The sequence below is a fragment of the Bubalus kerabau genome, chromosome 10 (genome assembly GCF_029407905.1).
Source record: "Bubalus kerabau isolate K-KA32 ecotype Philippines breed swamp buffalo chromosome 10, PCC_UOA_SB_1v2, whole genome shotgun sequence".
Lineage (NCBI taxonomy): Eukaryota > Metazoa > Chordata > Mammalia > Artiodactyla > Bovidae > Bubalus > Bubalus kerabau.
The window spans coordinates 23,362,427-23,389,572 of record NC_073633.1 but is presented as its reverse complement, the minus strand read 5'-3'; the positions used below and the strand labels follow the sequence as shown (position 1 = coordinate 23,389,572).

Here is a 27,146-nt window from a genome sequence, read left to right as displayed (position 1 = left end):
CGGACCCGTGCGGCGCCTCTTGTTTCTGCTCGCACCGGTCCCGACCCACGGCGCAGGCACCATCGTCCGCTCCGCACCCCCTCCCAACCGGCGGCCATTGAGCAGGCGCACCAAGCTTGGAGTCCAGGGAGGGGGCGCGTCCAGAGGTAGGCCGCTAGGCAGTTGGTTCCGAGCGGGCCACGTGACCACAGTGCCGCCGCGGGAGCGTGCGCAAAGTGGCTCAGCGCCGCCGTGACGGAACGACGAGGCGTTGAGGCGCACGACCTCGCCCGCCCGGCCCGGCCCCCGCCCCTTGGCCTGCCGCTCCGCCCCCGCGGGGCGTCCCGGGCCGCTCGTCTCCTCGGCGGTGGCCGCGCGCGGCCCGGGGTCGCCGTGAGTACGCGCGAGACCGGCCTGTGGGGCGGCTGCCACCGGGACCGGGCGGGGCGGCCGGGCCGCGGAAAGGGTGCGGGGCCCGCCTCTCCTCGGCCGGGGTGGATGAAGTGAGGGGCTTGGACCGGGTGGCTCTGAGGTGCCCTCCTGGGCTTGACAGGCGTCGCTCAAGGCCGGGTCGCTAGCGACACACGTCGGGCACAAAGCTTTTTTCCCGGGAGGCAGGTGTTGGGGGTCTCCAGAGGAAAACGGAGAAGAGGTCTAACAGCTCCCCCCAAGGGAGGCCTCACGGCCTGTTCTGGAAGCGCGGGTGGCAGCCAGTGTTCGGGGGCTCACCCCGGCCCGTCCCTCCGCCGCGTACCCGGGATAGCGTTAGGTCCAGGAGTTCGCCGCCGCGCTCTTTGTTCCATGGCCTAGGCTTTCCGGGTGGAGCACTTGATGTAGAACGGAGTAGCCTCCTTGCCCAGGACCACAAAGGTGGGAGTCAAATCCAGAGTTTAAACGTTGAGATCGGAGGCTTCTTTGACTGGGTATAAAGTTGTCACACCGAGAAGCGCCCGTGGACGTCGGCCACGACTTTTGTGGTCCGGACTTGAGGCTTAATTACATATGGCCAGTTACCGTGCAAATTCCCTGTTTCTGCTGTCCTCCGAAGTACTGACTGACAGACACCGTTCTCTGGGCTCTTCACACAGTCTATATTTGGCCTGGGTTTTCTTGAAAGGTTCCCTTCTTTACCTCATTTAGATAAGTTGGATAGGTCTTTCTTGCTTAATTCATTAGCACCTCCCTTTATTGCTTGTGACCATATCACAGGAAGAGTGGATGTGAGTGGAACCTATCAAATGTGCTTAAGTCCCAGTTCCACTTGCCTGAACCTAAGCAAGTTGCTTGACCTCTCTCCCCCTGATTTTTTTTTTTTATAGGTAACGTGAAAGCTTTGAAAAAGACTATTTTTCCAGCTTATTCCTGTTTAAAATGTAATTCTGTGAATTAGATAACTTCCCACTATTCCCCTTTTGCGACTCTTCGTCATTTAAACCCTTTCTCCATCTCTCAGAGGAATGAGCTTTGAGAGTTGAAGGTGGGAGTCCCTTTCACTGAAGCAGCCTGGGTTGAAAAAGATGGTAGTCTCTGAATTGTCTTTTCCCCGGACAGGAAAAATACCCTCTGAATTATCTTTTTCTCCTTATGATAACAGCAGAAAGCAAGCAGCAACAACCCTTGGAGACAGACTAAGTTTTCTTGACTTCTACAGTGACAGAGAGCTTGTGAAAGTTGGTACTTCTGGCCTACGCTGCCATCATTCTACCACCCAGCCCAAGATGCCCCAGGCTGGACATTAGTGCCTCCCTCTTTATTTCTCTGTGATCATCCAGATCAGCACCTGACTGTTTATTTTCAAATCTCACAAACCCAGCCCCCAGATCTTCATGTTCTGGTTCTCAGCTACTGTTGAAGGTGAATGGAGTCTTGCTCTTTAAAATTATTTTTGTATGACTTTTGTCTGTGTAGTTGTGTTTAAGTTCTTGTATGTATCTCCCCTTTGGCTTAGGTCTCCAGCAGACAGTTCATTCATTCAGTAAATATGTGTTGAGGGACTGACAATATAGACAATGAAAAGAGTCAGAGCCTCTGCCACCATAGAGCTTACATTCTGGTGGGAGATAAATACAACAAACAAACATTTTGTACATCAGAGTGTGGTAAGTGCTGTGGAAAAAATTAAAGCAAGGAAGGGGGATGGAGAGTGCTACTGTATTGTATGTTGGGGTTTTGCTGTTTTATATGGGATAGTCAAGGTGACCTTCAAGCAGAGATCTGAAAGAGTAAAGTAGTAAGCCATGTGGATATCTGGGTGAATAGCATCCCAAGGAGGGTGACCAGCAGGGACAAAGGCTCTGAGGTGGGAATATGCTTGATATGTTTGAAGAACAGCAAAGAGGCATTTATGGAGTCTTAGTGATAATCTTCCTGTTCTTATTTAGAGTTAACTTTTTAGGGAGAGCCCTTCCAAGGGTAGTCTCTGATTTTTTTTTTTTTTAATGAAAATCTCCAACTATACACAAAAGTAGTATAAGAAATACTTATGTACTCATCACTTAGCTTTATCAGTAGTCATCACTTTGCCATGTTTTTTTTACCTGTTGCCCACCCCAGTGCCCCTTCTGCCTTTTGTGCTTGAGTTGTATTTTAAAGCAAGTCTCAGATATCAAGCCATTTCTTCTCTAAGAACTTGAGTTGCAATTTCCTTTTGCATATTGTTTTTGATGGGTCAGGCAGCCCTGCCAGCTGAAGGACTACTATGATCTTTTCCCTGGCATTGTGCTTTATGTCACCAACTGGGTTAGTTACAGGTTTATGTTGGTGTCTAAGGAACAGACCACAGGCCCTTGGAACGCAAAAGGATTTAGAACAGTGGTTCTCAGCGTAACTATGAGGGGTTGTTGAAACAGATTGCTAGACCTTTGGAGTTTCTAATTCAGTAGGTCTCAATAGGGGATCTTAGAATTTACATTTTTAAACAAGTTCCCAGGTCATATTGATGCTGCCAGTTCACAGACCTTACTTGAGAGCTGCTGATCTAGATACTTAAGATGCAGGAGAACCGTGTTAAAGATCAAGAACACCTCTGTTTAAGGTTGGAGTGGATGAAACTGATAAATACAAAGCCAAGAAGCCGTGGTTTTTAATTTTGCACAAGGGCTAGAAGTTAGTGTTTTTCTGAGCATTTCTTCAGATCATTATTACATTTTGGGGGGAGTAGGTTCCAAGAGGAGTCCAGGGCGTTATTTTGGCTGTGACAACTCAGACTGTCTATCAGAAAATGGTCAGAGTCGTTGAGACTTTTAAACTTAGCTATGATTGTTATAGAAAGGCTCCTAAGGATACTGGTTTAAAATAAGAGATAAACACTCAATTTGGAGAAATAACTGGGGATAAAGATATTTTTAAAAAGTGTCTGCTTCTGATTTTGGTTGACTCTATGAAGAACATTCTAAAATGAACTGACTTGACTGAGTAGCATAGCCTCTGGTCCTGGCATCATCATTTTGGCTTCAGGAGTTGATACAATGTTATGAACTAGAGCAGGGACTTGCTTCAGTCACAGCTCTCCAGCTGGAGGACAGTAGTGTCTTATGTTTATGTAGTACTTTCATGGTTCATTCTCTTTAAAGAACTGTGTGCAAGTGTGTCTTCATGCATGCAAATATGTTTCTATGTACCAGTGTCTGTACATATGTATAATAAAAGTGTACCCATAAATGTGTGCTTTTGTACATGCCACCCAGCTGTTAAGTGATGATGAGATCAATTGTCTACTTTCTGCAGGACAGTGACTTGTTACCACCACAACAGCAGATCCTGCCTTCCTCAGCTGATCTCCAGTCAGCCCCTGATATCGCCACCCCTCCTCCCAACCCTTGTCTCCTCTTTTGGCCTCCTAAATGCCCATCTCGTTGGCCTGGGTTCAACTGGTGGTATGGAGGGGTGCTGCCTAGCACTGACCTAGGAGTGTGTGTTACCCACTGACCCAATGGTGAGAATTCACTGCCCACCTTTCTGATTGTCCAGGGGGTAGATGAAACAGATTGCAGACCTCACCTTCCCCCTCTGCTCCCTTTTGGAAGATAGGGTGGCTACTTGAAGTTAAAGGAAGGAGATGGGGCATGGAAACAGTATTACTTGGTGTGTGTTTAGGGAGTTTTCTTGGGAAGGAAGGCGAGAGTTAAATACTTGAAAGGATAGAAAGGGAGTTAGGAGACAAAAGAGCGAGGTGTGCTTGAGAGCTGCCTTGGGTAATTATCCAGAAGAGGCCAGCTTGTACTGGAACTTAGATATGCCTGAGAATCAACCTTGATATTGAAGCCTTCTGCATACCTCCCCCACTGGCTACTAGAGCTTCAGTCATCATACCCAATACCTAAGAAGGCTAAAATTCCCTATTTTCCTCTGTGCCAGCAAGTCAGTGCTAGACCATGGATATGACCGGATTTGGGAAAAGACTGAGATGTTCCCAGAGGGTCAGGGGAAAGCAGCAAAAGGACTGGGGCCTCAGTTATTCTATCCCAAGGGACCTCTCATTTGTGAAAATCTGTTTCCTGTCTTAACCCCACTCTGTTCCATGAGATACCAGGCACCCTTATTTCTTGTTTTTCATCATCAGGACATCAAAGGCCAGTTCTGGAATGATGATGATTCGGAGGGAGACAATGAATCAGAGGAATTTCTCTATGGAGTTCAGGTGAGATTACAGCCCCTAAACCCATGTTGGATGGTCTAAATGTATACTTTCCTCTGGATACATCAGGAGTGAAAGAGATTATTTTGGAGCAGAGATGAAGGTACAGTGTCAGTGTGATCTGAGGATTATCTGGTCAGAGCTGATCTCATATTTTTGCTCTTGCCTGGAACTCTCATCTTTTCCAGTATAAACTACACCCTCTGTGCATGGAGTTTAGCCATAGGTTCTTAGTTGGAAACAATTGTTTTCTGACTGTTCCCTCACTAGCCAGCAGGGGTCATTTCATTCATTAGGGTCAAATTTTTTAAGATTCTTCTACCAGTGTTTGTTCAGTGCTGTCACTGCCCAGGGCATGATCCTGAGCAGAAATGTTGGACGCTGCAGACAGAACCAATCTGAGTTAAATTCTGTACTCTTCAGCCTGTTCTGAGTTCTCGTAGGAGGGATACTTAAAGAGTCCTGGTCAAGGTTGAGAGAAGCTGAAACTTACGGATGTGAACTCCTTAAGCAGAACCTGCAGTTAGTCTACTGAAACCTCCTAGAGTGCTGATGGGGGGTGACTTGTCTGTCAGTGAAATCCCCAACTAGGGCCACCACCAAGAACTTCATAAAGCAGCTTTTGCTTGTATGTGTTGCTATAGTTTGATTTCCCTGTTCCTGATGTTTCTTCATATTCTGTTTTCCTCTTTTTCTTCCCTCCTCCACCATTTTTGCTGCTGACTCAGGGAAGCTGTGCAGCTGACCTATATCGGCACCCACAGCTGGATGCAGACATTGAAGCTGTGAAGGAAATCTACAGTGAGAACTCTGTATCCATCAGGTGGGGCTCTACTTCAGGGATGGCAGGGGGCTCAGCCACTAATTTGTGAGTTGCTAAAAGGGTAGAGGTTTTTCTTTACGGTGTGATGCTGGGGTCTGTGGACTTTCATAAGTTTTGAGCCTAATGATGGTAAGAGTTGCTCAGAATATTTAAGATAGGCTGACAGGAGCAATTAGGAAGGTATAACTACTTTTCTTAGAAGTTCCCTCTTATCCTAGATCCTCTAGGCTCAAGTTTCACCTTGGGGGTAAGAAGGGCTTGTGGCCTGGCAAAGGCTTTGATTGTAAAAGTGGCTGTAGCTAACTACAGAGCCTCCTTCCACCCTTCCCTCTCCCTTATCCCCAGGCTCACTTCTCTTTCCACTTCAATTTCTGTTCCCTTCTTTCTCCCTTAATGAGTCTCACATGTGATCACCTGTATCTCTATAGAGAATATGGAACTATCGATGACGTGGACATTGACCTCCACATCAACATCAGCTTCCTGGATGTAAGTGATGCTAGTACCTGCCAGCAGCAGGTCTAGTTGAGCTTGTGGGTTTTGCCACATAGGCCTGGAGTCTTGTTCCCAATGCTATATTTGAAGCACATATACTTTGTGCCTATCTCTAGACATCAGCAGATAGTACTGCATGCATGTGTGTGTCTTGTAGTGAACACTTCAAAGTCCATTTCTCTCTGATGCTGAACTAGAAACCATTCCCCTTACTCTTGTAGGAGGAAGTTTCTACAGCCTGGAAGGTCCTCCGGACAGAACCTATTGTGTTGAGACTGCGGTTTTCTCTCTCCCAGTACCTTGATGGACCGGGTAAAGGCAGTGACTTTGTGCATCTGCGTGCTCTGACTAGTCTAATACAACGTTCTAAGTTAACTGAGATAGAGAAAAACTAGGAACAAAGCCTTTTGGTGTAACCTGAAGGCCATTGGTAGGAGATTTTCAGTCTTGTCTCATTGTTATCTTCATTCCCTATCACCTAATGCTACTGCTAAGTCACTTCAGTCATGTCCGACTCTGTGCGACCCCACGGACGGCAGCCCACCAGGCTCCCCTGTCCCTGGGATTCTCCAGGCAAGAACACTGGAGTGGGTTGCCATTTCCTTCTCCAATGCATCAAAGTGAAAAGTGAAAGTGAAGTCGCTCAGTTGTGTCGAACTCCCAGCGACCCCATGGACTGCAGCCTACCAGGCTCCTCCGTCCATGGGATTTTCCAGGCAAGAGTACTGGAGTGGGGTGCCATTGCCTTCTCCCTATCACCTAATAGTCATGCCTTAAAGACTTTCTTGGTTAATGAAATTGTTTTCTCTAGTTCCTTGATATTATTTATTCTTCCCCTTCTCCTCAGCTTCTTTAATAGAAGTTGAGGATGTTTGAAATTGGTCAGACAGTTCCCAGAATCTACCTTCTGCCTCAGAGGTTTTCGTTTTCCACCATTATTGTTTAGAGTATTCTTGAAATCTGAGGAAGCTAATCCACTGAACTGGGGCTTTGGACTCCCAGGAGGATAGACATGTATATGTAGTAGGAGCTTTTTCTTCTCTTTGCAGAACCATCAATTGAGGTTTTCCAGCCATCAAATAAGGAAGGATTTGGGCTGGGTCTTCAGTTGAAAAAGTAAGAACTTTTATCTTTCTGGTTATGAACGTTTGAGGGAAAGAGAGATAGGACAGGCAGACTCTTGAATGTTTCTTTCCAAAAGTGTATTTCTGACATGTGCCCAAGAAAGACTAAAACAAATTTGGGGAGTCCAGTTTGTGGTTAGTGGGGGGGAGCTTGTGTTTCTGGGGTATGTGCCCTTGAGGCTTCCTGGAGGTGAGAGCATTACTAGCATTTACGTAGCATTTAAAGGAAAACACAACCCTGGAATTAGAGTTATGCTCATCACACTTCCTCAGAGTGGAGCCCTAGGATTTTGGACTGTTTTAGTTTACTAAATGTATTGAGCACCTTGCTAAATAAGTATTTGGTATATAAAGAGAAGTGAACTCAGTCAAGTTCTAAATACAGTCCAGTGTATACTTGTTCTAATACAAGTGAAAATGTAAAGTTTAGAAAGAACACAGAGGAAGGTGTAAGTCAGTCTGGTGGCAGTTAGATGAATGAAGTATGAAAGGGAGATGGTTTTTAGGGATGGATAAGAATTGTCCATGTAGACAGACTCGGAGAATAAATAACATTTGCAAGGGCAGTCACGTGAGGCAACGTGCATAGAATTGTAAAATCAGAAAGGATCTTCTGCATTTATTTTGTAGGCAGTGGGAACTTTGAAAGGTTTTAGGCAAAGAAAGGGTATGGTCAGATTTAATTATTAAAAAAAACAATTCTGGTAGCATTGTGCAGCATAGATAGAAGGAGTATGACAAGAGACCAGAACTATTTTAGCAAGAGCCATTTGTAGAAGTTCATACGTGAGATGATGAGCCAAAGTATGACTGTAGATATGAGTACAGACAAGATATAGACTAGAAAGATTTGCAATGTTTAAAGTCAGACTTGAAGACTAATTTGGTTATGTTGTATATGATAAGAGCCAAGGAATAGAGGAATATTACTCTTAGGTTTCCAACCTAGATGTCTGGGTAAATTGTAATACCGCTCATTTAAATAGGAATTTAAGAAGAAGAACAAGTTTGTGGGATGAAGATAGATAGTTCCATTTTAAATATGTTATTTAAAGGTAACTTTGGGATATTCAGTGGAGCTGCTCAATAGAGATGTAGATTTGATACTTACAGGAGAGGTACAGGTTGAAGATAGATTGCAGTGTCCAGGTGAAAGTTGCATCCAGTGTAGAATATGAGAATGTCCAAGGAGAGCTAGATAGAATGAGAAGAAAATGAAGTCAAGGGCGAACACCCTTTAAGCCAGGAAAAAATGCCAAGAATAGGTAGAGAAAGAAGAAACACTGAAGATAGGTTAGAGAGCTTGGAGGAGGATGGGAAGAGAACAGTGTGAGAGAAGGCAAGGAGGAACATTTCTACAAGGAGGGCCAGATGCCAGAGAGGATGAGTAAGAGGAGAACTAGGAGTTTTGGTTGGATTTACCATCAAGGTGAGAGCAGTTGTAGTGAAATGGTGAAGGTAGAAACCAGAATATAGTAAGTGTTCTGGAGAAGTGAGTGATTGGCCACAAAGTAAAAACAGTGAAATACGGATTAAGAAATTTGGATGAGGATTAGGGGGTAGCTAGGTTGAAATAAAGAAACTTGGAACTTTTTGTAGATATGGGGAAAGGAACTGACAGGAAAAGGGAATAATTGCCAGATCAAAGTCCCTGCAGAAGGGCTGAGATCTAGAGTACAGCTAGAGCAATTGATGCTTAAGAGCAGGATCAGCTTGTCTCCAGAGGATGGAGGGATCAAAGTGAGGCTGGAAATGGAAATAGATATTGTAATAAGGTTGTCAAATCATGGAAGATGATATCTGAAGGCTTCAGTTTTCTCTGTTGAGAAGAAAGATTATCAGTTGTAGGTAAAGTTAGGAGCTTAAAGAAGATGATAAGGATTTAGAATAATAGAGTAATACTAGAGAGAACTGATCAAGGACAAGTGAAAGAACTGACAAGACTAGTCAAGTTGGAAACCATAAATTTGAGGTTGTAATGTTTTGCCTAACAGTATCAGTACCCTTCAGGTTCCTTGTCCTTTTCTTCACTATTCACAAGGCCAAGGGTAGTACTCACCTCTATTCCACCACTTCTGTTTCACTTTTGGTATAGCTCTTGTTGGCAGTAAATTGCCAGGTTCACAGCCTTTGAAGACTCATGTTTGAGATCTTCCTGTAAAGGCAAAGCATCTAAGAATTTTTCTGGTCCATTAGACTAGGTAAGGGAGTGGGGATTTACCCACTAAGGTCAAGAGGTAGTTTAGAACAGTACATATCCATGTGTTAAGATTATATCAGAGGGATCTTGAGACACACACAGTTCCCTAAACCAACTAGCTTTGCAGTCCCCAAGCCTGAATTTTAGATTAGTTGCCTTTCATAGTCCTATTTCTTGACCTGGGATTCCCCTGCTTGAGCTTTCTAAGTCTCTTCCTCTGTGATTGTTTAGAATCCTGGGTATGTTTACATCCCAACAATGGAAACATCTCAGCAACGATTTCTTAAAGACCCAGCAGGAGAAGAGGCACAGCTGGTTCAAGACAAGCGGTACCATCAAGAAGTTCCGAGCTGGCCTCAGTATCTTCTCACCCATCCCCAAGTAAGTGTTTCTCCATGAGCTCGTTGTCTCTAATCACGTTGATCTCTTCTAAGCCCCCACCCCACCTTCTTGATTATGTAAACTTTTCTGTCCTCTCCCTAGGTCCTCTGAATTCTGTGCCTTTAGCTACTAATACTACCCACATGATCCTGTCCCCTATGTGTCTTTACCCTTCTACTACTGACCCAGTAGTCATACCTTGTCCTTTATGTAAAATATAGTACATAGTGCATGGGGTCTGTTTGGAGAAATATATACTCATTTCTTCATCTTTCCTTTCTTTGACCCTCACCCTTATTCCCTATTCTAAGGAGACAGAAGCAGAGCTAATTAGGCCCCAGCCCCTTGCTCTTATGAAAGGGCACATTGATTTATTACCTGGGTTCTAGAAACAAGTATTGCTCCATTCTTTGATCCCAGACTTTTATTTCCCGCTTTCCCGCTCTCTGCGCCTTCTGATCTTGCCAAAGGCAAATACAAACCCAAATTTATAGTTTTCCAGGTACCAGTATTGATAGACAGTCAGACATTAGGTTCTTTGGGGTCCAACTGTTTCTTACCTAGTAGTTTAATACATATATATTAATACAGACAATACACACACACACATTGAGCAAGTGAAACAGGTATCCTTTCCAAGGTATCATTCCTTAGCTGGCCTAGATGCTGTAGAGAATGACCTAGGCTTTAATGACAAAAAACCTGACGTGTAGTGATCTATTTGTTTTGACAGTTTGATCCAATGAAACTTTCCTTGGATAGTTTGGTTTTTTTTTTTGACCTTGCTGTGTGGTATGGCATATGGAATGTTAATTTCCTGACCAGGGATTGAATGCAGGGCCCCCTGCAGAGTCTTAACCGGTGGACCACCAGGGAGAACCCTCCAGGCTTCTAGAGCTCATACCGAATCCTCAGTTTCGTCACTTCTCTTTGCTCTCTGTTCAGGTCTCCCAGTTTCCCTATCATACAGGACTCCATGCTGAAAGGCAAACTGGGTGTACCAGACCTTCGAGTTGGACGCCTCATGAACCGTTCCATCTCCTGCACCATGAAGAACCCCAAAGTGGAGGTGTTTGGCTACCCTCCCAGCCCCCAGGCAGGTCTCCTGTGTCCCCAGCACGTGGGCCTCCCTCCCCCAACACGGACCTCTCCTTTGGTACATGGCTGAGGAGGGTTTGACTTGGTGTCAGAGGGTGGGAGGGGAAGTGAGAGAATACAGCTTCTCAAAATGGAGTGGGAGTCTGGTTGTCCAGGCGTCATAAACCAAATCTGGGCATGAATCATGAATCAGTAGAATGGAACACATTGTAATAGTTGTGAATTTATACCTACATAGTCTAGCAAGCTTCTCTGATAGTATGTCAAGGAGTAGAGTCTGGGGTTGGGCATCCCAGGGAGATGTTATGTTTAATTTTGTTAGCTTGTGGTTAGGACTTGGTAGTCAGCTACTTTACAAACATCTTACATCTACCTTGAAAAGGGTTAAGGACAGGTGAGCCTGTTTGAAGAGCCTTTGCCAAAAATGTCTAAAGGTCTTCTCTGCAGCTTGGGGATTACTTAGACTGATCAGAGTTAGGGCTTAGCTACTTCAAGATAATTTTAGGTAATGGGCATGAATGAGGTGTTTCTAGTCACCAGCTTCCTAGGAGATTCATGAAGCCTTATTTTTTTTTTTTTACTCTCATCAGGTCAGTGGTCACTGCAAGAACATCCCCACTCTGGAATATGGATTCCTTGTCCAGGTAATCAAGTCCAAAGCTTCATTCCAAAGCCTTTCCACTATTTTCTGACCCATCTGATCCCTTAACATCTCCCAACTCTTCAGTCAATTAGCAAACATTTCCTTAATTGCTCTGCTTCCAGAACTATACTGAGTGTTCTGTGAATAGGAGAAAAGGCCTAGTTCCCACCATTAAGAAGCGTATAGCATTATTGGGTGGAGAAGGCAATGTCACCCCACTCCAGTACTCTTGCCTGGAAAATCCCATGGACAGAGGAGCCTGGTAGGCTGCAGTCCATGGGGTCGCTAAGAGTCGGACACGACTGAGCGACTTCCCTTTCACTTTTCACTTGGATGCATTGGAGAAGGAAATGGCAACCCCCTCCAGTGTTCTTGCCTGGACAATCCCAGGGACGGGAAGCCTGGTGGGCTGCCGTCCATGGGGTCGCACCGAGTCAGACACGACTAAAGCGACTTAGCAGCAGCAGCAGCAGCATTATTGGGAAGACAACGCTTATATACCACTTACGATCAAGTGCCAAATGATGCGCTGCAAATTTTAAGTGCACTGGTGCCAAGATAAGAGAAGAATTGACACTGATTTTCTTATAATCCTCCACATCCTTGCTCAAGTGGGCTTCACTTTTCCTCACAAACTTGCAGTGCTTAGCCGCTACTGGTCATTTGCTTCTTTTTAAAACCTCTTTATTTTCCTGACATGGTTTCACTTTTGCATCTCCAATATCTTTGTTCATGTCATTCCCTCTACTGGCATTCCTCACTATATCTGCCTATTGTAATCAAGTGTCAGATGCCAACTTTTTCATAAAATCTTCTCTATTACTTGAAATGTATTAGATGGAAGTGTGTTTCCTCTCACTGAATTCTTTTGATACTTTTTGTTTTATATAGCACTAATGTGTCAGGTACTATATGCTGCCTTGAATTGTAATTAATGTGTATACATACCACATCTCCTCTGTTGGACTATAGGGTCTGAGAGGATAGTCTTTTATGTTATTGAATAATAAAGGATACTTTTCAGTGAGCTAGGGACGTAGTGGGCATTCAACAAATCTGTGTTAAGTGAATGAACAAAAGCCCTTGCGTGTCCATTTATGATTTCAAAAGTTTGTGAAATGGGAACAATTTGATTTATACAGACAGTATATGTGATTGTGAAAGCCTTTTAATACAGATTGTGTAAAAAATACTTTAGGATATTGCTGCATGTGCTCTGAATTTGTGCTTTCTTCCCATCAGAGTTTTGTTTGTGGTCTTGATCATCTTATAGGCTGATTGTCCTAGGTAGTTAAACATGGCTTCTCAGCACCACCCCCACCCCACCTCCCACCCCCACGGCCATCTGATCATGGACTGAATACTCAACTCACTTGTCACATGGGGGCAATCTAATTACTGCAAATAATATTAATAGTTTGATTAGTATTTCTTACTGTTATAAAATACTCTTAGAGAAATCATCTCTTTAATTTCAGTACTTCTGTAAAGTGAATAATGTCCATTTTGTAAATGAAGAAACCGAGGCTCAAGTTAACTTGCCCCAGCTTATATATGGTGTTAAGTAGTAGAAGGGGGAATCTTAACCCAGTTCTTCTACCATGGCTGGTCTTATTTTCATCATAATATATAGTCTTCCAGAGTTAGGCCATTGATTTAATTAAGTGCATGACCCAAGAATAGAGTCTACCTTAGGCACAGGGCTGGAAGGTAGGAGAGTAATAGAAAGGAAATTCAGATTGTTTCCTATATCTGGGTCTTGACTTCCAAAAAAAGACTTAATAGAATCTCCTCTCTCCCCAGATCATGAAATATGCAGAGCAGAGAATCCCAACATTGAATGAGTACTGTGTTGTATGTGATGAGCAGCATGTCTTCCAGAATGGGTCCATGCTCAAGGTATACACCTCTATTTTGTGACCCTTTCTTACACCCTTAGCTAAGTCCCATTAGTTCCTCATCTCTCCATTTTTCCTTTCTTCTTGGATCTGTGGTAATGGTAGAATTCTGTCCATACTCCCTGAGACTCTGGAAATAATAGTTTTTCTCCGAAAACAAGTCTCAGCAGTCCTGTTAGGAAAGATGAGGATATGTGAATATCAGTCTAGAGTTGTCCGAGGTCAGAAATGTCCCTCTTGCCCTATGACACCTTCTTATTGCACACCTCCTGCCACCACCATCTCTTTAATATATCCATTCAGCCAGCCGTCTGTACTCGTGAACTGTGCGTTTTCTCCTTCTACACGTTGGGAGTCATGTCCGGAGCTGCAGAGGAGGTGGCCACTGGAGCAGAGGTATGAGGGATGGAAGAGCTGCGGGGGAATTGGGATCATTTATGGCTGGGAATCCCAGCAGTTTCACTGCTTGGAATTTAATCTCCAGAAATGCTTTCCTATGTAAGGATGTTCACTGTAGTGGTTTTTTTCTTTAATATTTTATTTAAGTTTTGGCCACACCACATGGCTTGTGGGATTTTAGTTCCCGACTAGGGATCAAACTCATGCCCTAGGCAGTGAAAGCTCAGAGTCCTCTAATTGCTGGACTGCCAGGGAATTCCCTAGTATTGTTTCTAATAGTTGAAAAAAGAAAAAATAGATACAAGCTTATTTGTACAAGGTCCGGTTAAAGAAATGATGGTTTTATTAATTACAGTAGAAATACTATATAGCTATTATTTATGGATAGAGAATTATAACATACATAAATAAAATATAACAGTATGTATAATTATTTAAAATTTGCCCATATGATAAAATAACAATTTCTTTAGGAAAAATATCTGGAAAAATATACATCAAACTTTGCAGTAGTTAATGTGAAGAATGAGATTTGGGGGCAAGGCAATGGTTTTTATCTTCTTTTAATCATTCTTTTAAACATTGTTCTTGAATTTTTATGATAAGCTTGTATTTTCTAATAAAAAAATCAAAACATTTGTGGTTTTTAAAATTTATTGAAATATAGTTGACTTTATAATGTGTTCATTTCTGCTACACAGCAAAGTGATTGTTATACATATATATGTACATTCGTTTTCATATTCTTTTCCATTATGGTTTATCACAGGATATTGAGTATAGTTCCTTGTACTATACAGTAAGACCTAGTTATTTATTCATTTTATACATAATAGCGCACATCTGCTAATCCAAAACTCCCAGTCTGTCCCTCATATTTGCTTTTAAAAAGAGAAATACCAAGCGCCTCCAGAAGGTAGACCTATGCTGGATACTGTGCAACTCCCAGCCCCGTGAAATCATTTAGCTTTTGTCCCCTTTCTTTCCTTTCTCCTAAGGTGGTGGATCTGCTGGTGGCCATGTGTAGGGCAGCTTTGGAGTCCCCTAGAAAGAGCATCATCTTTGAGCCTTATCCCTCTGTGGTGGACCCCACTGATCCCAAGACTCTGGCCTTTAACCCTAAGGTATAGTTGCTTGGGAAGAAAGTCAGGACTAAGGAACAGAAATGGTGAAAGTGGGAGACTACAGGCTGTCATTCTAGTGTTCACAACAGCTGGGAATAAGGGGACAGAAGAAATGGCACACTTGTTTCTTGGCTCTTGAACCCTCAGATTTAACTGTTTAGTGAACAAGTAACTAAACATAACTAATAGTATAAGGGTAACTTCTGAGTTTCTGAGAAGACAGGGAGACAAATTAACATTAGTTATGTTGGAATAATACAGACTTTGAAGCCAGACAGACCTTGATTCCATTTGAGGTCTGCTGCTCCCTAGCTGAATGGTGTTAGGCACATCACTTAACCTTTCCGAATCTCAATTTCTTTATCTGTAAAAAGTGGATAATATCTATTATAAAAATGAGACATAATGTATATAAAATATTGTAATAGTGTTCTCCAGAGAAATAGAACAATAGGAGATATATAGAGAAAGAAATGTACTGTAAGGAGTTGGCTCCTGTGATTATGAAGGCTGAGAAGTACCAGGCTGAGTAGTGGGTAAGCTGGAAATTCAGGAGAGCAGATGTTGTAAGTTCCAGTCCAAAAGCCAGCAGACTCAAGATTTGAAGAGCTGATTTTTTCAATTCTAGTCTGAATGCAGGAAAAGACCAATGTCCCAGCACTCAGGCCAGAGGAGTTCCCTCTTACTCAGCTATTTTGTTCTATTCAGGCCGTCAACTGATTAGACGAGCCACCTGAATAGGGATGGCAGTCTCTTTTACTCAGTCTGCCATTCAAAGGTTAATTTCATCTAGAAATACCTTCACATACATACCTAGAATAATGTTCAATTAAATGTCTGGCACTTCATTTCCCAAAGGACACAGTTGACAGGTGTTGAAATAACCATTACATGTACCCAGCACAGTGCTTCACAGTTGCTCATTTCTGTGTGTCAGGCACTGTATCAGATTCTTTACATGTTATTTAATCTTCAGTTTAAATAACTAACCCTATGAGGGTAGTAAGGATTTTTTATCTTTACTTATATACATGGATCCTGAGGTTCTGAGAGGTTAAGGAACTTACCCCTACTACTCTCAGCTGGTAAAAGAACTGGCACATGATTCTAGAACTTCTTGGCATTAAGTCTGTGTTCTTTGCGTGACGTACTATGCTGTTTCCCTGGGGCCTAGATTTCTTTTGTACATGTGGCCCTCTTTTTCATCAGATCTTACTCTCTTCCACTTTTCTTCACCTGGTTCTTCTTTCCCTGTTGATTCCCCACAGAAGAAGAATTATGAGCGACTGCAGAAAGCTCTGGATAGTGTGATGTCCATCCGGGAGATGACCCAGGTATTCTGTCCTCTGCCTGTCCCCTGCCTGCCCACTCAAGTGCCCTGTTCTGTTTGAAATTCATTGGATTGGAGTGAAGATTTAGAGATGCTCTTCAAATTCCTCACAGTATTCTCTTTAGTTTTCCCTCTTTAGCTTTCCTAGTCTTTGTTCTCTGGTTTGTTAGCTCTGTTACTCCTATTTCTCACTCCTTATGTCTCTCTCAACCTTTACCTTTGCTGCTAATTCCTTCACAAGTTGTTCCTATTTAATGTTTTTTTTAATAATTCTTAGAGCACTAGAGAAGTTAGGGAAGGACTTCTGTCCAGGGTTGGGAGGGTGAGGAAGGGGGGCTTGGAGGTAAGGAACTAGACCCAGGGGCCTGCATCTTCTATCCTTCTAGGGGTGGGGCAGCCACATGGAGCAGTGACCATCCTTTGACTCAAGGCTGTCCCTCACCAGACTTCCCCACCCCTCGTCTGCAATCTCTGCATGAATAGACATTCATTTGTACTCACATTTACAGGTGGGCCTCGTCTCAGCAAATCCTATATATCACAGTTCAGATGAACACATAACATACACCTAGGAGGGATGATTTACTTGTCAGAAGAACTCTGTTTTATGTAGTTTTACCACAGGATTCCTTAGCCTGATCTTTCTGGGACATTGATTTTATTTACTTATTTATTTTTTTTGATTTATAATCAACTTTTTAGGGCTGTAGGAATTGCATAAAATGAGGGAGACCCACCTGCATGTTGTTTTGTAAGCATCTTCAGTCATTTTCATATTTATTTATGAGTCTTCCCAGCCTGATGGGTCCTTGAGGGTGGGAACCCCATCTCCTCTTGGTTTGGTGTGGTCTTCAGTGCCTACCTTGCCCCGGGCCCTGATAATCTGTGGAAAGTGGGAGGGCTCCCACCTCTTCTGGGAGATAACCTTACGGCCTTTGTCTTACAGGGCTCGTATCTGGAAATCAAGAAGCAGATGGACAAGCTGGATCCCCTGGCCCATCCTCTCTTGCAGTGGTATGAGTAGAATGGTTTATCCTTCAGCAGTTGGGGGAATGGGGCATAGTATCAGACTGGAGCCTATACCTTCTCTTAGAGGTGGTTTCAGCATCGTTCCTAAGATCATAGATATTATGGCAGCTTTTTCTTGGGGTTTTATTGATACACCTGGCTTGGCTAGGAACTGGGAGCCAACAAAGAACCCACAAGTTCTAAGACTATGTTTCAAGTTCTTTTTAGTGTTTCTTGTTTCCCAGTAGGTTTTTGAGTGCTGCTTGCCTATAGGAATTAACACTTCATTTCAATTAGATTTTCTATGCGTGCAGAGAGGTCCCTCTCTTTGTACTCCCTTTCTCTGTCTCAAGCCCTTCCCTGTCGATGTTAACTGTCCAGAGGCTTGGAGCACTGTTACTACTCCCTTCTCTGAGCAAAGGTTCTGACCTTGTATTTCCTTTCTACTTCCCTTCACCCCCTGCTCTCCCTTCCTGACCTTGATTTCTGTTCTCTCTTCCTGGAATAGCTTTCCCTTTCTAGCCTGTTTTGCTCTGTCAGGTCAGCCTTTGATATTAGTACTTTGTCAGTGCACCATGCTCCCTCTTAGCATGAGGAATGACCAGGCATAGACCGTTCAGAATGGCATTACAGGTACATGAGTGAAGCACACAAACAACCATAACCACTATAAGAGATAATGCCCCCTTGCTGAGTCCTCAGTGACTTATGTCTCTGTTCTCTCCTGTCCTCTTGAGTTCAGCCTACATACAGGCCAGTATGTCCCTGAATTCTCAGGAAGTTCGTTCTAGCTTCTTCTGTTTTTTTCCTGCAGCTCAGACAATAACTGTCCATTCCCCCCATCTCTGAGAGCCTTCAGCCTTCCTCTGGGCTCAGATAGGATAGCTCCTGAGCCCCTGTGCTAAGTGTCTAAATCCCAAATGTAAGTTGTCACCATCCTAACACAGACCCACCTCTCTAATTTTCTTTGGTAGCTGACCTCTTATGCTCTTCTTTTTGTTCTTTACTTTTCTCTCCCTGGATGTAGCAGCTCACCTCCCACCCCTCTCTTTCTTTCATCTGTTGTTTACCCAGTAACTAGCTGGTCTCTGGTCAGTAACTTCTTTTACATTTGTATACACAAACATTACCACCTGCAGGAATATCCAATAGTGTCCTGGGTTCACAGTTCAAACAACCCTGGAATCCTTGCTTATTCTCCAAGGGGCAGAGCAAGGCTGCTGCTTTGTTTAGGATGGCCTAACCACATGTTTATTCTGTCCTTTTTGGTTTTTTCTCTGTTTTATCCTAGGATCATCTCTAGCAACAGGTCGCACATTGTCAAACTACCTCTCAGCAGGGTAAGTGACCATTCTCCGTCTAAGCTCTGAATTTCTAGTGAGGGGCAAGGAGGGGCTCCAAACCAGCTAATCACATTGGATTAGACCTGCCTGGTTAGACTTGTCCATCAACAGTAGTCTTTGGGCCAATGCATATTTCCTTTATTGGGGGTTGTACAAGCCTAATTTGCTCCCTATCCCTAGCCTTTCCCTCCCTGATCTCCCATTTCTGCTCTGTTTTCCTGACCCCACCCCCACCCTGGGCAGCAGCTGAAGTTCATGCACACCTCACACCAGTTCCTCCTGCTGAGCAGCCCTCCTGCCAAGGAGGCTCGGTTCCGGACCGCCAAGAAGCTCTATGGCAGCACCTTTGCCTTCCAGTGAGGAGTGGGGCAGGGCTGGGGCTGGGTGCTGGATAAGGCAAAAAAAAAAGGGGGGGATGGCAGCAAGTTCACTTGAGGAATAGGAGTTTGTATGACCTATGTCCATCAATGTATTAAATGCTATTGTGGTAGGTGCTGTAGAGGATAAAGATATGATATCGTCTTTAATCTTACGCTACTTAGGATGTAGTTGAGGGGAAATGACATTTACATATAAAAAGATGTGGTTGAAGGTAGATCTGCAGGGATAGATTTGAAAACTGCTTTGAAGAAAATCAGCAATTTATGCCTGATTTTGAGAGAAGAGAGGAAAAAATAGATTAAGAGTAACTTAAAAGAGATGTGAAGTTATGATTGAAAGCCATACTTGGAATCAGTGATAAACTCATTGAGTTTGAGATGAATTTGTTTAATTTGAAATATCAGGATGATGGGCAAATGAAAATATTGAACCAGCAGTTGAGGATTAGGATGGGATTGTTTGAAGCGTGGAAGAGAAGATAGGCCTAGATATTAAGATGTAAGGGTTAGCCATACACACACACATCTTGCATGCCTGTAACTATATCCGTGTGCATGTCCATCGCTAGCTTTATCTGTGTCCATCTTCATGTCCTGTGTGTGTGAGAATGGGTGGGAATGGCAGCCTTGGAATTTTCTTGGGAACTTCATTCCATGAGGAGACATGTATTCTACACTGCCTTACAGTGGGTCCCACATTGAGAACTGGCATTCGATCCTGCGCAATGGGCTGGTCAATGCATCCTACACCAAACTGCAGGTGAGCCTGTGCTCCTTTTCTCTTTCTCTCCACCTTCTCCCTGCCCCACTCATGTCGGGGAAGTCTGCTCTAAAGTACACAACTGTGTTTGCCTCAGCATCCTCAAACCTAGCCTCCTGTGGGGCTTTCCTAGGGAGGAAGTTGAAACTATATGTATAGAATGAATATGGTGGTTGTATTTTGACCTGAGGCTTTGTTTTTAGGAATGGGAATATAGCTTTAGGCAGAAATAGAAATTGCTGATTGCAATCACTGTGATCAATGAACCTGTTAGAGCTTTTCAATATATGTGACTCTTCAGAGAGTTAATATAGGAGACTTATTTCTTTGTCCTGCAAGACTCCAAGGAATGATTATTATTCCTTCTCCTGCCTGCCTGTTCTGTATTCATTTTTAGAGGGCAGGGATCTGCATATGTACCAAGTTCTATGGCAGGAGCATGGATTCTGAGCGATTGACTCAGTGGCTTTGCCACTCGTCACTCGCCAAGGCATCAGTATCTAGTATTTCGTAGGCAAAGGGGTTAACCTGCATCCACTTTTCAGCTAATCAGCTTTTCAAGAGTAGGTGCCTAAAGTTATCTGAATGAGTGAGAAGATTAAATGGAGGGACAGAGGGCTGGATAAGCCTTGTGGCTGCCTAATACACAGCCATGGGAGGGCCCAGGCTCATATTGCTCATCCTGGTGTTTCCCTGCAAGCTGCATGGAGCAGCCTATGGCAAAGGCATCTACCTGAGCCCCATCTCCAGTATTTCCTTTGGATACTCAGGTAAGAAATAATCTTTGGCCACATTGACTTTATTTACATTGCATCCATTTTGTGAATACATAAACCTATGCTGTCTCCTCTTCCATCATGGACACTTGGTCTGTGTCAGCTCTCTCCCCAATCATGGATACATAATCTTTCTCTTTTTTTCTTTCGTTAGGAATTTAGATTATTTGTATGGTGAGGCCAATTATCTCCCTTTCTCGTAGGTATTCTCTTCTCCATGAATAAAACCGTTCACTGTGGGACCTTAGCCCTAGAAATGGGTTAAGGAATTACTGGGGGATGACTCCAGGCTCTCTGGAGAACACATTTTTGGTGCTGACAGTAGCCTGTCAGACTGTATATGTGCACACGTGGATGCGAGTTGATATATGAATGCACTTGAAGTCTTGAGTCCCTTCCACTGGCTTACATTTCTGGAGACATGGTTCTCCTCCCTGTCAACCACCTTTTAAAATTTAAACTGTCTGTAATTATACACTATTGTATTAGTCACATTGAATGCAAGAGGAAGCATTTTATTCCAAAGATAAGGTATGAGCAATATCCAGATTCTAGTTAGGAGATGAGTCCCACTTTGTCCAGCTCAGAAAAGAAATCTGACTTAGCTTTCTCGTTGTTTGAAGTTTATATCTGAGTTCTTCTCAGTCTTTTTTAGTTCGGGTTCTGGATAGTCTTTGTATAAGAGAAAGCCACCAGATGGTCACATGTCTACCATATGAAGGGGCCAGTGCTAGATTCTTTATAGATGTAGTGTTCTCCATTAACATAACTGTTACAAAAATAAGAACACTTAGCTCCAGAATAACAGAACTATAATAGAAAGGTCTCTAATGACACAATAAACCAAACAAAGAAGAAGAAAGGAGATAATATAAATAAGAAGCAAAATTAATGACATAAGAACAGATACAATAGACAAAAAATCAAAAGATGGTTCTTTTAAAGAACTAACAAAACAGATAGACCTGGGTAAATTGATTAAGAAGAAAAAGAGCAGCATTAAATGTGAATAAAAAAGGAACATAACTATAGATATAGCAAAGTTTTATTTATTTTTACTTTTTATTACTATTATTTTTTTGGCTGCACCACACGGCATGTGGAATCTTAGTTCTCTGACCAGGGATCAAGCCTGCATTTCCAGCATTGGAAGCCCAGAGTCTTAACCACTGAACTGACAGGGAAGTCCCAAAATTTTAAAAGCTAATAGAATTCTGTCAACTTTATGCAAATGATTTGAAAACTTTGTCAAGATGGATAAATCCCTAGAAAAATATAACTTAACAAAACTGATTCAAGAAGATATAGAAAACCTGAACAGCTCTAACATAAAAGACATTGAAATAGTAGCTTAAAATTTTTCACAACAAAACAAAAACCTTGCCAAATCCAGGTAATTTTACAAGTGGATCTTAAGTCAAACTTTCAAATAACAAATTATCCCAATTTTAAACAGAATCATCCAGAGAATACAAAAAGATGGAATTACAAATCATAAAAGATTGGTAAATTTGATTTTATTAAAATTATAAGCTTCTGTTCATCAGAAGACACCTTAAAATAAAAAGGCAGCTTACAAACTAGGAGAAGACATTGCAACACGTATAACTACAAAAGATTAGTAATAAAAGTGCATTATAAATTCTTGCAAATGAGAAGACAACCCAGTTAAAAAAATAGGCAAATAACACAGGCAGGTCACTGAAGAAATGACCAAAAATATGAGCAGCTACTCAGCCTCTATTAATCAAGGAAGTAAAGGCAAGACCAAAATGGCATACCATTTAGCACCTATGTGGATTGGCAAGAATTTAAAAATCCGGTAATACCTCTGATTGTACCAGGGGTTGTAGATCAGCAGGATCTCTTTTATTGCTTGTGGAATATAAATGGGTACAACCACTTTGGAAAACATTTTGGTGTTACATTTCATAAAGCTTGAGAAATATCCCTGCAACCAAGCATTTTCGTTTCTGAATATGTGCACCCAAAGGTGTATAGTATTGCTTGCAACAACAAATCTTAGAAAAAAACTCATACTCATCATCAGGAGAATGGGTAAATACATCATAATCTATTCTGAAAATAGATTATTATTCAGCAATGACAGTGAACCAACAGTGGCATTCAGCAACATGGAAAAAATGTTAAGTAAATAATGGTTGAATTGGAAAAAAAAAAAAAAGGCAAGGCAAAGGACTGCCTTTTTTATATTGCTCAAAAGTAAACAAAATTAAAAGTATTTAGCTATGTGTATGTGTGTGATAAAATTAAAGGAAAAAGAAGAAAAATAACAACCTAAATTTCAGAATAGTGGATATCTCCCAAGTGGATGCAGATATTGGGATAGGGTTAGGAGCACTTAGATGTAAGTCACTGATAGTATTTTAGTTCTTGGATTTAGTTCTTACGTCTGTTCTTAGTTCATTGTCCTGCTAAACAAATGATAGTATGTCTGTGAGTAATCCACAAAGGATGGGTGCCCAGTGAATATTTATTGAATGTGTGAATGAATCTTACTCTGTGTGCCTGGAGTCCAAAGTGGGAGTGGGATTGGGGTAGTCTTTTGGCTTTGTCTAGATACCACAATTTTTATCTTTGTGCCAGCCTAAAGCTTCTCTCAAATTAATTCCTTATTCTAAATAGTGAGTCTCCTGGCTTCTGGTGGCCATGAAATTCTTTTTTGTTGTCTGTTTTCTCCCTGTTCTCCTCTCCCATTGGCCTTTGTTTACTACTGAGTCCCTGAATACCTTGAGTTATCAGATGGAGCTAGGAATCTCTATTGACATCTTAACTTTATTTACTGATTATGTAAAAATGTCATATGGCACCATCCTTCTCCCTCCAAAGGTTGATTTGATTATAGATACAAAATACCATGTTTTTCTATTGTAGCTATAGGTCATTTTGTTCAATCTCTTACTACTTTTCAGATAAAGTAGATACAAAGAAAAGTCAAATGACTTTCTTGGGTCACACGGGTCTAACTAGCAGAGTTAGGACTGGAATCCAGTTCTCCTGACTTTTAGGCCAGTGTTCTTATCATTATTTTGGACTGACAGGGCAGGCTTTGCTTGAATAACTGATTTTCTGAGGGCCCCATGGATATGTGAGAGTGTTCTTATCATTATTTTGGACTGACAGGACAGGCTTTGCTTGAATAACTGATTTTCTGAGGGTCCCATGGATATGTGAGAGTCTCTAACTCTGGATGGGATGTGGGTAAATGTCTGACTTATTTTAGTTACTCTAGCATATAACTAACTCTGTCTTCTTTGCATGTTTCCTTCTACCCTTTTCTGCTCTAGTTGTCTATATTTTTCCTCAGGGTATCCAAGTGCCTTCTGAGGGGTCATTGTAAATAGAGAGCATCCGTTTGACTAGCGGAGCCTCTAAAGAGTTGGCCATAGTGTGCAGGTTAAAGTGAGGGAGAGTGGGAAAGGAGATGGTAAGCTCCATCTGTTTGTTTAGTCATGTTTAGAAACTTGTCCAAGTATATACTCTGCACACCAAGCAACCAGGGAGTATTCTGGCCTCTAGGTTCTCAGTGTGTCTGGTCTCAGGGAACTGAGAGAAGATGATTGGGGTTATTACAGTCAGGACAGTGCACAACAGGATTGGGATGGAACAAGATTTGAATTCTATCATAAGGGCCATCTCTAAGACCAGCCATAGAAATCAGATTGTTCTCTCAACCTCTGAGGTAGAACCTAAATGGGAATTTTACTCAGAACCATGCACTGAAATACCTAGGCTGAGAAGGTTATCAGGTTTGAATGCAGAGCTAAACCTAGTTAAGGCTAATGAAGAAGTTGGAAACAGAATGGTGGGGATTCCTGTAGGAGAAAGAAATAGGCAGTTCAAATCTTGAGGTTCTCATTGCCTTAACTTTTATTCCAACCATAATCTGTCATGGGGCTTCACTGTGAGTGCATGATGAATTGACAGCCTTAGTAGGGAAGAATGTCATTCTAGTGGTTATCATCCCTGCTTCTATACCATGGTTACCACAAAAGCAAGACTTGCAGCAGAGTGGAGTTAGTCGTGATAGAAAGTGCCGGGTGGACTGATGAGATAAGGGCCCCTGCTCCTGGTCTGCAGTGATAGCATCATTTCCCATCTTCATCTCCCTCTCTGGTCTCATGGTCTCATACACACATACACACTCACCCCTTCCTGGGATAAGGCTGGGCCTGTGATAAAGCCGAATACAGAGACTGGAGTCCTAATCATGGGACAGAAAGAGTTGGGAATAGGGGCCCACAAGCACTGTTTCATATCTAAATAGGAAGAGTCCAGAGTGAGTCTCTAAATGTTATAAACAGGGCTATTCAATGAGGGTTAAGGATGGTGGAGGATTTATGGATTTAGATAAGATGAAAGCAAGTAAATTGGCTCCTCTTCCTCAAGTCTGGGAAGACTTTCTGCAGGAAGCAGGACTCTTCAGGGTAGTTGCCATTTTGGTTACCTGTGGAAACTTATTCATCAGTTACCTGTTCTGTACTCCCTTTAGTCTGAATAACTCTGATCAGAGGTTTTTATGTAGCTTTGAAACTGGAGCAGATCTGACTTGCTCTGCTTGCTTTCTTTCCACTCATGTTACTCAGCCTGGCATCGGACCTGAAATGTTGATGTCACCATTTTCCTAGGCCCCTCATTCCTTGCTCACTTCACCTCTTGCTCCCTATCTTAGAATCTGTCAGTGATTCCCTGATGTTCTCAGGATAAACTCTCGTTGCCTTAACATGGCCTACAAGGCCTGCTTGATCTTATCCTAGCTTACCTGTTCCCCATCATCTCTCATCACTTCTCTGCCATTGACTGTGCTCCATACAAACTAAGGTACACTACTGTGTCTTTCTTCCAGGCCTTTTGTATCCTGTTATCTCGGCCTAGAACACTTCCTTCCTCTTCGTTCAGCTAACTCTTCCTAATTCTATAGTTCTTAGCCTAGCTGTCACCAGGAAGCCCTCTTCAAACCTGTGGGCTAGGCTAGTTCCCCTCCTCTGGCTCACTCAGTGCTCTGTATTTTCCCCATCATAACTCCTCCCATGCTGTGTCATGACTATTTGTTCCTTTCCTGTAATCTCCATCAGGCTAAATTCTGTGAGGGCAGATATACTGTTTGCTTTATTCACTGCTGTGTCACCAAGTGTCTCTAGCTCCAGTGCCTGGCACATAGTAGGTACTTCAGTAAATATTTGATGAAGAAATGGGTGAATGAACTGGTTTGTTTTTCTGTGACAGGAATGGGAAAAGGACAGCATAGGATGCCCTCCAAAGATGAGCTCGTCCAGAGATACAACAGAATGAATACCATCCCCCAGGTATTATTAGTTGCCCTTGTTCGACTGAGGCAGGACACTTCCTCTTGGATAAGTTTAGGCTACAGAGATGGATGGGGAAACATTGGTAGTGATGGGGGTGGGTGGCTTATAGATCATTTCAAGCAATCAGATACATTCTAAGAGGAACCCATTTCCAGGGTCATTTGTGGCTTCAGTCATGAGTATGAGAACAGAAACTGAGTTTATTAAATCCAATGACATGAAAATGTAAAGATGGAAGCTTGGACTCATCCAGACTGATTATGAAAATCAGAAATTTTGGGAGGTGGCTGGAAGCCCAGGATATCCCAATCCCTACCCCCCTAACTACTACCAGTTAACTCACCTCTCAAGGGAAAGCTGTAACCATCTACCTGGCTCTCTTCTCTTCTAGACCCGATCCATTCAGTCAAGGTTCCTGCAGAGTCGGAATCTAAACTGTATAGCACTTTGTGAAGGTAGGTAGCTCACCCAGTCCCTGTTTTTGTGGGTGCCCAACCTTCATTTCTGGTGCCACTTTAGCACATGATCCAGCCAAGGGTGATGTTGAAGCATCTTATCTTCCCCTCCCTGCCTGGACTCTCTGACCCAAGCATTATACCTATAACTTCTGGCCCCTCTCTTCCCAGTGATTACATCCAAGGACCTCCAGAAGCATGGGAACATCTGGGTGTGCCCTGTGTCCGACCATGTCTGCACACGGTTCTTCTTTGTGTAAGTCTAGGAGGGTACCTTGGGAATTACTTGGAGAAGTGACGGGGAGAGCACAATGATATGGACTGCTGGGAAAGTCTGTTTCTGTTATTGGAGACTTGTCCCTGGCTACCTGAGTAGGGCCGGAACTGGGACTTTCCCCTTGGAGGATGAGGATGGGTATAAATCAAGGGCTGTTTAGAGGAAACCAGATAAACTCTTCTACCGTAAAGAGTAGAAAGAAAGTTTTTTGATTCTGGGATGGGATGGCCACACCCCTAAATGCAGGTCCACGGGTTGACATTCTGGGATTGGTCTCCCTCTTATGCTCACATTTGCATTATCTTTGGCAGATATGAGGATGGTCAGGTGGGCGATGCCAACATTAATACTCAGGACCCCAAGATACAGAAGGAAATCATGCGTGTGATCGGAACTCAGGTTTACACAAACTGAGGGGGCCCCAGCCCTCGTACCACCCCTGTTCCCCCAGGATCCATCTGCCCTCATAAAAGGGCTCAGGAGCAGCAGACGAGTCTGCCCTGAGGAATCAAGGGGCCATTACTAAGGGGCAGGAAAAAGATAGACGAGGCGGCCTTCATGGTGGAGATTGACCCAGGAACCACTCCACATTTGGATGGCCCAGACTGACTCCTTACCCCGATTTTCCCAGTTGACTTCACCCTGTTTGTAAATAAAACAATAAAATGGAAGGTGCTGTGGACTGGA

General features: G+C 42.9%; 1 protein-coding gene across 13 annotated transcripts; it reads left to right on the top strand.

Annotated features, from left to right (window-relative positions):
- PARP6 (poly(ADP-ribose) polymerase family member 6) lies at nt 1-27,146 on the top strand. 13 transcript variants are annotated; one of them, XM_055536899.1, is made up of 25 exons: nt 226-849; nt 1,574-1,833; nt 1,928-2,078; nt 3,706-3,913; nt 4,541-4,618; nt 5,344-5,438; nt 5,867-5,927; nt 6,155-6,245; nt 6,983-7,049; nt 9,489-9,638; nt 10,584-10,794; nt 11,327-11,380; nt 13,183-13,278; nt 13,581-13,673; nt 14,675-14,800; nt 16,069-16,134; nt 17,077-17,144; nt 18,430-18,478; nt 18,725-18,837; nt 19,549-19,621; nt 20,322-20,391; nt 25,645-25,724; nt 26,119-26,182; nt 26,354-26,438; nt 26,771-27,146. In XM_055536899.1, exons 4-25 carry the CDS (start codon nt 3,911-3,913, stop codon nt 26,871-26,873), a joined length of 1,896 nt encoding a protein of 631 aa, XP_055392874.1. In that variant the 5' UTR covers nt 226-849; nt 1,574-1,833; nt 1,928-2,078; nt 3,706-3,910; the 3' UTR covers nt 26,874-27,146. The 13 variants fall into 13 exon arrangements, 12 of the variants coding, with proteins under 12 accessions (XP_055392877.1, XP_055392874.1, XP_055392875.1 ...); XM_055536900.1 differs by lacking the exon at nt 1,928-2,078 and having other exon boundaries at nt 226-372; nt 1,577-1,833; XM_055536896.1 differs by lacking the exon at nt 1,928-2,078 and having other exon boundaries at nt 226-372.